At 49.4% G+C, this 11,549-nt stretch overlaps 1 protein-coding gene across 1 annotated transcript in view; it reads left to right on the forward strand.

Annotated features, from left to right (window-relative positions):
• Positions 1-11,549, forward strand: part of CUNH1orf198 (chromosome unknown C1orf198 homolog) — a 43,107-nt gene that overhangs the window by 20,429 nt on the left and 11,129 nt on the right. Inside the window, exon 2 of the mRNA XM_004372818.2 lies at positions 4,735-4,785. Within this exon, the coding sequence (XP_004372875.1) occupies positions 4,735-4,785 (51 nt within the window). The remainder of the gene's footprint in view (positions 1-4,734; positions 4,786-11,549) is intronic.

The raw sequence follows: 11,549 nt of genomic DNA on the forward strand, positions 1-11,549 counted from the left end.
AGAGTCAGATAGAATCTATAGTACTTACCAAAGTACGTCTGATATGTTCCATTCTCCCATCAGGATTTCTGAACTCTATTATAACCTTATGGGACCACGGAAGTATATGCAATCGGACGTTGTCCAAACGGATGTTATGTGGTACATACCTATATATAATAAAATATTTGCCATTTCAACCATTTTTACATGTACAATTCAGTGACATTAATTACATTCACCATGCTGTGAAACCAACAACACTAAATATGTGTTTCCAAATTTTTTCATCACCTCCAGCAGAAACTGTACCCATTAAACAATAACTCCCCATTCCCCCTTCCCCAGCCCATGGTAATAACTTCATAAACTTCAGTCTCTATACATTTGCCTATTCTAGATATTTCATGTAAGTGGGATCATACAATATTTGTCACTTTGCATCTGATTTATTTCTTTCTGCGTAATGTTTTCAAGGTTCATCTGTGTCATAGCATGTGTCGGGACTTCATTTGTCTTTATGGCTGAGTAATATTTCATTGTACATAAATACCGTTTTGTTTCTCTGTTGATGGACATTTAGGTTGTGTCCACCTTTTGGCTGTTGTGAATGGTGCTGCAAAGAACATTGGTGTACAAGTATATGTTCGAGTTCCTGCTTTCAAGTCTCAGGAGTGGGGTTGGTGGGTCATATGATAATTCTATGTTTACCTTTCTGAAAAACTGCCAGACTATTTTCCACAGCAGCTTGCATCCATCCTTTACCAAGTTGTTGTTGTGTGCCATCCAGTTGACTTTCTCTCATAGCAACTCACGTGACAAAGTAGAACTGCCACATAGGATTTTCTAGGCTGTAATTTTTATGGGGGCAGATTGCCTGGTCCTTCTCCTGTGGAGCCACTGGGTGGATTCAAACTACCAAGCTTTCATCTAGCAGCAGAGCGCTTAACCATTGCACCACTGGGGCTCCTTTTACCAAGTAGGAAAGTAGTAAATGTTAGAGCTTTCATGCAAATATGTGTTTAGGTACTGCAGGCAGAGAATATATGTTTTTTGTTTTTTTTTTAAGTACTGTCTCCTTTAGAAGTAAAAACAATGTTGGATGAACGTTTCTCAGATGAGAGCGCAGTGCTCAAGGCCTCTGGGATGTTAGAGGAAAAGATACTTTCTGTGACTAATCATCTTGGAGTACTTGGAGTCAACGGTGGGGACCGGCAGAGCCTCCCATGTGTTGTACTGTCCCTGATAACTGCCAGATACTGTGTGTGTCCTTGGCTTTCGGTGGATTCCACTTGGACTTTTGGCTTTCTCCTTTGGCATTTGGTGACCTAAGGAGCCTTCCTGTGCCTTGGTCAGGAAAAGAAGTAGTTTACGGAGAGGTTCAGCGCTGTCTTTGGTACAGATATCTCTTATGGAAAGGAATTTGACCCTGAGGATGAACTCTTAGCAAAAAGGAAACCACTTTGTGGTGTTTTGTAGTGTAAGTAAAGGGTGTGTAAATAAATGGATATTTAGATAATTTCAGATGGCAAGGGGGCAGCCTTTCAAGCAACCCAATAGAAAGCATACATGGTTGGTCCGCAAGCTAGTTTAGTGCCTGGCCATGTTTTGGGATCCTGCTGGTCACTGTGGGAGCAGAAGAAAGATTCCACTGTGTGCGTGAGAGGGGGTGTTGCCACTTTGCAATTCTGATGCCATTTTGCATCTAACTGCCTGGGAGCCTATTCTTGCTGCCAATACTTTTTTTGTGGCTGGAGTGTGCAGCTGGTGGCTGACATCAGAACTTTAATCACATTTTTGTTTGACATGTTTATTTTTGTTAAGCGTTTTATTATTTTATTTTTATGAGCTCAGAATTGCAGACATCCAAAGAATCTGCTCCTTGACTCAGTTTCTAGCTGGAGTAAACAAAAGACTATTGACTTGGCACCAAGTTGGGGAGAGATCACAGTGTGACCCCCTCTCAGTCTGTGACCCTCTGGAATTTCAGCTAATTTAGGCTCCAGCCCCTGGAGACTGGGCTGTTTCACCCGGCTCTGGGCTCTCTACACCCACTTCACCTCCCAAAGCCAGAAGCGTCATTATTTTAATCCTTGTAGATTTCAAAGGGACTCAAGTTGCAAAGTTACTATTTAGATGATCCATTATATTTACATGACAGGGCAGTCCAGCAACATGGTGCTCTGTCCTTGGCACACACACGGTCCTGCTGCCCGCCTTCTGCTCCCCAGATGAAGTCTGCATGTACTTCATCTGCCCACAGAGCTGGTCAGTGGAATTTCCCACTCCGGGTTGGAAGGAGCGGATTTGTCAGCTGACTTCCCTTTGCCTTATTTCCATAGGTTCAAACGCAGGATAAAGGATATTTACATTCTTTCAGCCTCCTTTATTTTTCCCATCTAGGGGGAGAAAGTTCTTCTTGGTTTGTTTTATTGTTTCTAATAGGAAATCAGAGGGCCCTGAGATCATAGAATTTTAGATGTTTGCTGCACTCCTCCCCTACAACGTCCAGGTAGAGACACTGGTGCAGGGGCCACCCCGACAGCTGAAGGGGGACCCACAACTCTACCGAACACTTTTCGTCTCAATGGCCATTTCTAATTTTGGAGGAGCAACGTTTGCAAATTGGGAGGTAACTTGGGTTTAACTGAAATTCCAAACAGGAAGAAAGTGACCTATATTCCCTCTAATTTTTAAAAGTTTTTCCTGACAACCATAACTGATAAGAGACTGTGCAAACCCCTTCAGATGTCAGGATTATAATCAAATAGTATTACATGAAAATTAGTATGACGTTTTAATGATGAGGATAATCTTATTGTAACACAGTAATTAGTTGTACACAGTCTGTGGTTCTCAAAAGTGACTATAATACTATCATCCGTATTACTACTAGTTTTATGAAAACACTACTCTCTTAAACTCAACCCAGTTTCTAATATTTTCCCCCTTTTGTAGTTTTTAATATTTATAAATAATACCTTTGTTAGTAGTTTCTTCCTAACACAGATATAGCCACACTGAAATAAAAGCCTGAATTCTGACCTTCCAGCAGCCTGCTCTCTGGGTCTTTCTTGCTGTTTATCCCCAGTGAATGTGAAGCATTGGAGCCGCAGATGCAAGTGTCTGCTGTCCATCCCTGGGTGTGGCAGGGGGAGAAGCAGAATCTCTACGCCCTGCAGATGGCTGGCTCTACCTCCTGGGCTTAGAGTTCAGAGATCAACCCTGGCAAGAGGTGGGAAAGGGAAGCCTCGCTGAGTCCCTGTGTTTGGAAGTCTTGGGATGAGTGTTGGTGTGGGACCTGGAGAAATACATCAACACTGTGGAAGGACCTGGGCTTGTGCAGAGTCCGTTGTTTCATAAGTGGTTTTTGCACGTGGACTACCTCCCGACACGGTCAAGGGCGCTGGGCACACTGTAGCGAGCTCACACAGCCCTGCTCTGGTGGACTTTATGATTTGAGGGTGCTTGGCCCTTGGGGCTTACTGGCGAGTCACCACCCAGTGCCCTTCCTCTCCTCCATTTCTTGGGGAAAGACCTTTAGCATGAAGACCCTGAAACATCTTCATTATTGGAGTTGGAGGGTTCTACGCAGAGAGTGCACAGGGCTTTCTGGAAGGCTGTCATGGGTAACTGCAATTTGTTGCAAGATATTCTCCCGCATGTGCTCCCCAGTATTTCCTGATCCCTGGGATCCCTGAGGCTAGGCTGGGGGTGGGACTGGGCTTTGTCAGAAGCTGAAGGAAGTGGCCCATCAACAGACAGAACCGGTTTGTCTGTAGACAGGAAGAACCAGATGACCTAACTCGGGGCAGAGAGCACTTCTGGGTGGGAAAAAGAGACGAGTAACTGAGGGCTGTGGGTGGAGTGATAAATCAATATAATATTCTTATTATCAGTTCAATTTAAAATATTTTATGCCATTTTCAGTCTGTATCACACAATGTGTTCCAGTTTTTGGTTCAGAAAATATGATCTATAAAGTCAGCTGGGAACAGGTGAGATATTTGCCAGCCTAGGAATCCTAATGGGGGCTGGGATGAGGTGGGCTAGGCAGGGTAAGGCGATTTTCCTAAGTCACTTGGGCTGCCCAGAGACCACACCATCCTGGACCCAATGTCAAATTGCAGTGATAATTCTGAAAGGCTCTTTTGATCATACTCTGCTGGGGAGAGGCTGGGGAGGGATTTCTAAGTTCGCATTATATATTAATTGGATGTTTTCTTCATTGCCTTCACCTTTCAGGGTGTAGGCAATGGCAGGGAGAAGGAGAGCTCAGATGTACTGGCACAGCATTCTTTTCCTATGTAACCTCATTAAACCCTCACAACAACCCTGCAAGGGAAGCAATATTCTCCTTTTTCAGCTGAGGACACTGAGCTCAAATTGGCTAAGGGTCTTCCGATGGTTGCATGACCAGTTATGGGTAGAGATGAGACTTGAGCCCATTTCCGCATACACAATAAAGCCCTGTTCCCTTTAATGCTCCCATCCCTGCCTCTCTGAGTCTGTTGTGGGCCTGTTTGGAGAGGAGGGGAGTGCTGGAAATGATCTTGCAGCCTCCGCCAGAAAGGTGAGGGTGGAGCCACAGAGAAGGCCAGCGCATTCCTCTCAGAGCATCCAAACGACAGGCTTATTCTGAGCCGGAAGTTAGGATTACTCCTGAGTTTTGCTTCCCCCTTGACCTCGGGTGGGTTGTTTGCATGTGGTCTGTCTGGTTTGGGTTTTAGATTTATTCTTGAATTTTTATTGCAGGACATAACTTGGCAAGATGAGCACTCTGCCCCTTTCTCCTGGGAAACAAGGGTAAGTTGGATTAAATTTAGATGTATTTGTACTTTTTAGAAAGAATTGAGGGATTATTTATTTTTCTTTTCACACTAAATGGACGTAGAAGGCAGCTGCCCACACTCCCAGGCCACAGTTGACATGCCATTGTGGAGGGAAAAGGAGAGGAGGAGGAGGAGGAGAGCCTGTTGGGAGTTAGGACGCTGCTGTGTGTGGTTTGGTGATGGAATGTAAAGCAGTAGTGAGTGCTGTCAGCAGCCCAGCGGTGCCCCATGATAGGGAATGTGAGGCAGCAACATCGGGCCTTGTTAGCCTGCACCTCCCCACACCAGCAATGAGCATCTCGGTGGCTCTATAAGACAAAGCTTTATGAGAATTGTGTGTTGCAATCTAGTGACATTAGCTGACTGAGTCTAACTCTCTTCTCCTGATCATTTATTTATTTATTTATTTATTTATTTTTACAGAGTTGCTTCAGAGCATCAGGTTGACTGATTTAAGTTTATTTCCCCCATGCGTTGCCCCGGTAGAACTGCATTAATAAGCAGCAAAATGACCAAAGGCAGGCGTCTATCACCCAAAGAAGAGCCAGGCATTTCGGAAGACTGGTGTAATCAGTGTGAGTGTGGGGAGGTGGCTGTGTGCCTTAGGCCAGGAGTCAGATCAGGGCTTCACCCCCTCATCTTTGAGGTGACTCTTCTGGGTTTTCCATGTGTCCTCCCAGTTGCCGATTGGGGCCCTCACCCCAGCAGCACCAGGTGGAGAGGGCAGGATGCTGCCCCCTGGGAAGCCTGTGGGGAGGGCAGGTCGGGGTAGGGGAAGCAGTAAGGGGGTCAGCCAGGGCCTAGTGCCCTCATATGGGGAACTGTGTCTTACAAGGAAGCATTTCACAAAGGCTCGGACAGACAGGCACAGCTAGCACACAGACACATCCAATAAATCGCCCTGAGTGAAGCTGGCTGACCTCAGGACATGGAGCTTTCCCAGGTGGAATCTATCCTCATGTTAGAGTGAAGAGGCGGTTTTGGGGAGTCACATGGCATTAATTCACTTGGCAAGCTGACATACTCTCTGTCTGCAGTGTAGCATTTACGTTGGATCCTAAACATCCCAGAAATACAGACAGACATCAGTGACCTTTGTGTCTTATTTTTATAGCCATTGCAGATTGATGGCCCAGGTCTGTGCAGAGGGCAGGGTGAGGGAGGATGGCCTAACTGGAAGCTGAGTCCCTCTGGGGGTTCTGGACACTGGCTAAAGGGCTGGCTGAAGTTGGGGTGGGGAGCAGAGAATACCAGGGAGCAGCCTGCAATTACAATAGCTCCTGAATCGGACCAGAATCCTGTGTCTGGTGGCACTGCAGAGGAGACTGTAGGTGGGTGGAGAGCACATCATTACCCTGGTATTCAGTCAGAGTCCTGGATACTCCTCTTATCTGTCTCCCAGAACGGGTGGCTGTGAGAAGCACTGATCCCATAGTGATGCCTGGGGGTCATATGTAAATAGGCACTCTACATGCTAGGAACCAACAGCCTTGAGTGCAGTGGCGCAGAAAGCGGCACCCATTTCTGTGTGCTGGGCCCTGCATTTGGTGATATCACAGCGATGGGTACACAGGGAAGTCAGAACAGTTCAAATGTCTCCACACCTAAGCCCATCAGGTGACCCATGAGAATATCTGCTCTCTTAAGAATTTACCTTGTTAAGTGTTCCTGAATCAGCTATTTGTGGGATGGGACATTACATCTATTATTAACTTGCAGCAAATGGCATTCTGGGACAAGGGCCTTGTGGTGCCTAGGGCGGCTGCTGATACACACACAGCTACTGGGTCTTTTGACTCCACAACAAGTAGAGCTAATACAGTCCGCCTTGGTCACACTTGTGCTGATGCCGATTGTCCACAGTGACCAGCTGGGCCACTTCTGAAGCCATTGTAAATTGAGAAGGCTAGCTGAAATCAAAGTCAGTGTATGCTGCCCTTTTTAACCTGTATCCTATTAGAGAAAAGCGTAGTCTTTGCAGCTTAGAGTTCTCAGTTCAATTCCATCTTTTAGGAGTACCAACTTATTTCACAAGCTGTGGTGGGTTCACGGTGTGTCCTTTCTTTTGGTGTGATCTCTGAAGGTCAGACTTAGTGTACAGCTCAGTGTTAGAACTTCTATAGGCAAAACAGAGCACCCCAGAGAGCAGAGGGAGCCCTGGTGGCTCAGTGGTTAAGAGCTTGGCTGCTAACCAAAGGTCAGCAGTTCGAATCCACTGGCCGCTCCTTGGAAGCCCTATGGGGCAGTTCTACTCTGTCCTGTAGGGTCATTATGAGTTGGAATCGACTCGACGGCAATGAGTTTGGTGGGTTAGAGAGCAGAGTAGCTTGTCCCTTCCGCTCCCTTCACTAGTCATGGATGAGTTTTAAAGAGCCAGGTGGAGGTGAGGGTGATCACCTTCAACAAGTGTCATCATAGAGGGAGTGCTGGGGAGAGGGTGCCACAGGCCAGTGTTGGGTTCTTCTCATGCTGCTGGTGTTCCAAGAGGAAAAAACCTAGTGCTTGGAATGCTCCAGCTAAGGGAGGTAGGGAACAGAGTGAATTCTTGGCATTCCCCAGCCAGTGGAGGAGGATGCCTGGGAGACTCTTGGGTCCCCTGCCCGACCTTGCACTCCACCCCCAGCTGTCTGGCTTTTCCTCTCTGTCTCCTTCACTGCTGTTGAGCTGCCTGCTGTGGGATAGCAAGTAGCTGGATGGGGATCAGAGCCTTGAGTACTTGGGCGTTCAGAGATCTCTGAGGACTGGTGCAGATCATTCCCAAGGCAGGGGAGCCCTCTAGCCCCTTCTTAAGGGGAGGAATGAGCACAGGCATCTCCGTGTGCTGTACCCACCACTGTAGGCATCTGCGTACATTATGAATTCTCTGACACTGCCCCTGTGAGGCAGGTGTTATTATTACAGGTCGACCTGTTACAGGTCAGGTGACTGGCAGTCAGGGATGCCGTGGCCCGTTGACTGGGTGAGCTGAGATTGGCGCTCAGGGCTGTTGGTGGCGCACAGGGGTCATTCCATCAGGGGGTTCAGTTCGTAGAGGATCTATTCCCTTGGTCATAAGGTTCCTGAGAAGCAAGGGTCCTCCTCACCCCCTCCCCGACCCCACATCTCTCCACCCTGTAGTCCTGCACTGTTACTGCCCTGTCCTGGTCCAGGGGTGCAGTCACTCTGTCGTCTCACTGCTCTGGGCTCCGGACTCCCCCTCCCCTCCTCCCATTGTGCTGCCCCAGCTCACTTCCTGAGACCCAGAGTTGACTCTTATGGCCCCCTGCTGCTCTGTCCATGTGTGTGGAAGATCTTTGCCAACTTCTTCACCAGCCATCTTTCCCGCCGCCCCATAGTTCCCACAGGCGTCTCCAGGTACTCACAGCTTCTCTTTTGCCTGCCTCCAGGGGCCATGCTGTCACTTCCCTCAGTTCCCCACTGGAAAGCCTTCCACCTCCCCTTTCCCACGTCCACCCCCCCTTCCCCACATCTGTCTGTGACAGCCCACCTGCCCTCAAGACCCAGTGCAGACCTGTGACTAATGATTGTCCCCGACAACATAACCTCTGACACAGCTTACCACACTCCGGGGCTGTGCTGAGCACCTTGGGTAGTTTCCTCACTTGATCCTCACAACAGCCTCATTTTACAGATGAGGAAACCTCAGCATGAGCAGCTAGGGAGGGATTTGAGCGCAGACAGACTCGACTCCCTAGCCCAGGCTGGTAACCCTGCGCTGCAGCTTCCAACATTGCTCCCTGCTGCAGGCATTCCCTCTTCTGTGTTACCACTGAGAAAGCTAGTATCCTGTTAATTAGTTGCTGCCATGTCCCTGCCCCTATTAGAGGACAAGCCCCTGGAGGGCTGAGACTATATATTTATCCCTTAAATTCTTTACAACCACAGGGCCTAGCATGGTCCCTTACGTGCCCTTCACGGATGTCTGGTCTGAATTGAGTTGTCCCCCAGGGACGCAGCCCCGTGGAGGCTGGATAGATGGGGTCAGTGTGGACTGGTGTCCGCCTGGCCTGTGAGCCTGTCTGTGCAGAGTGCCTCAGGACCCAAAGTCCACTCAGACCTGCCCCTCCGCAGTTCGCCTAAGGCCATGTGGGGCAGCACTCTGAGACCCCCGGCTCTAGTGGCCTCTCCTACTCTCTTTCCTGCCAGGTCCTCACTTCGGCTAATTTTGTGTTTCTGAAGGTTTTTAGTTTTTTCCCCTCTTTCTCCCCCTTCTTTGGAGGGTGAAGTGGGGAGAAGAGATTTAAATGGTTTGTGAATTTATTAGGATTTGCTCCAGTAAACGGTTTTCTCACGCTGTTTCTGCAGCCTTTGTTTCAACAATTTTGATGTGCCGCAGGCTGCCAAGCCAAACAATTAGTGTTGGCTGCATGCATCCCCCGCTTTGCTGAAATATTACACATTCCTCTCCGGTGACAAGGACGCAAAAATAGACACTGGGTTCAGTCGTGGCCATTCTGTTTTTAGAGCAGACATGGCCAGCTAAGACCCAGTTCCCCACATGGGGCGGCTGGCACCCGTGTCCTAGCCTGACTAGACTGGGTCCTCTGAACAGGTCTTCCCGGGGTCCATCCGGAGCTCTGGGGACATCGAGGTGGGGCTCCGCTTGGCTGCCAGGGGAGAGTGGCTCCTTACTTACCCTCTCAGCACCCTGTTGCAAGTCTTGTATAAGACCCCCGGGCTGGACCTCCCCTGCTTGACTCTTGCCTGTACCCAGTGTGGGTGTGGGAGAGTCTACTTAGCCATCACCCTTGCCCCTCCTTCGTGCCGTTTCCCTCTGCTGGTGCTGCTCAGCGCTGTGGAAGTGGGGCTGGTGTTCCCACCCTTCCCAAGACCCAGGAGCCCAGCTCTTCCACCACATCTAGGAAATGGACTTTTCCCAGAAATAAAAAAACTCTATGTGGAATTTCATTTTTTCCTGATTGTACCCTGCCTCCTCACAGGTCCGGTGCCTGCTCTCACCCCAGCTAAAGAGTGGCAGGGCATCCTCTGGAGGGGACAGGCTGGACTCTGTGCCCGGGACTTCTGCTTTGCCTTTTTTTATAATAAAATCAGAACCAGTTGCCATTGAGTTGACTTTGACTCATGACGACTGCATGTGTGTCAGAGTAGAACTGTGCTCCATAGGGTTTCCAATGGCTGATTTTTTGGAAGTAGATCACCAGGCCTTTCTTCCAAGGTGCCTCTGGGTGGACTCGACCCTCCAACCTTTCGGTTAGTATCCGAGCACGTTAACTGCACCACCCAGGGACTCCTTATAATAAAAAGGGAATACTGATTGTTCTTACCTCATTGGACAGCTATGGGGATTCAATGAAAGAGTGCATCTAAAGGTTTTAGAGCAGTCCCTGACTCCTAATCAGTGCTCAGTAAGCCTAAGCTACTTTACTCTCCTCCTCCTCTTCCTCCCGAGTCAGCCTAGGCTGAGGATGGCCACTTCCGTGTCCTGACCATGACTTATGGGCACAGCAGCAGTGTTCCCGCGGTGCCCACTGGGCTTGGCTTCTCCCTCATTTCTTTAATCATTGGGTGTGCACTGCCACTGCCCGTCACCCATGGTTGGCACTGCAGCTCGTGCCTGTGCCTGAAGAGCAGGACTAGGGTGAATGCCACTCTGGTGTGGGGGCAGTGGGACTGGAGCTGTGACCTGCACGTGGTATTGTGGCCGAGCTATTGTCTAGCTCTGTGGGCTCCCGCAGAGCCTTGCCCTCCTGGGTGAGATCGCCTCCCTTCTCTGGTGCCTTTGACAGTCACTGGCCATGTGATACCGGAGAGTCTGAGAGGTGGGTGTGAGGGCTAGATCAGTGAGCAGGGGAGAGGCAATCCTGCCTTGTGGGACTTAGAGCCCCACAGGGGAGGCCATTTCCACACCCCTGGTCCGCCGCTGTGCGGGAGATGCAGGGCCCGCCACTGTGCAGGAGATGCAGGGCTGTGGGTGCTGACGCAGGAAGAGCTGTCCAGGTTACTGGGCTGGGGCGGGGCTGGCCAGTGCAGTTGGCAGTAGTGAGTAGGAAGCCAGGCATCTTGGCTGAGGGGTGGGAGCAGGCTGGGCTGGGAGCAGGCTGGGCTGGGCTGGGCTGGGGGCCTCATGGCACAGTGTTCCTTGACCTGGCTGGCCTCTAAGCGGGGGAGCAGAAGCAGCTTAGCCTCTTCAAGGCCAGGCCAAATAGCCCAGCATCATGTCTGCCTTGTTCTATTGGTCAGAGTGTCAGAGGCCCAGGTTGAAGGGGAAGGGAAACAGACTCCACCTCTTGTTGGGAGAAGGGGTGTGGCCGCCATCTTTAGGGGCTGTTCCAGGCCTGGACATGATATGTCAGATTTGTGTGGTAAAAGGTCACTCTAGCTGCTATCTGGAGAATGGCCTGGAGGGAAGCAAGATGGAGGCAGAGAGGCCAGCTAGGAGGCAGCTGTAGGTTACAGATGAGCTAGGGTGATCAGAGTGAGGATGAAGAGAAACGGACTGAACAGAATGTATTGATGAGGAAGAACTGCCAAGGTTTGGCGATTAATGGGGGGAGGGGGGAGGGGGAAGGGTCAAGGACGACCTCTGGGATTGGAGGTTGGCAGTTGGTGGACAGTTTTGTCATTTACTGAGGAAGAGTAGGTTTGAGGGGAAGAACGTGACTTTAGTTTTGGACTGATGAGCTGAGGTACCTTATTTTTATATATGTATATTTTATTGTACTTCAGGTGAAGGCTTACAGAACAAATAGTTTCTCATGAAACAGTAGTACACATGTT

The sequence above is a fragment of the Trichechus manatus genome, unplaced genomic scaffold, assembly GCF_000243295.1.
Source record: "Trichechus manatus latirostris isolate Lorelei unplaced genomic scaffold, TriManLat1.0 scaffold00021, whole genome shotgun sequence".
NCBI lineage: Eukaryota > Metazoa > Chordata > Mammalia > Sirenia > Trichechidae > Trichechus > Trichechus manatus.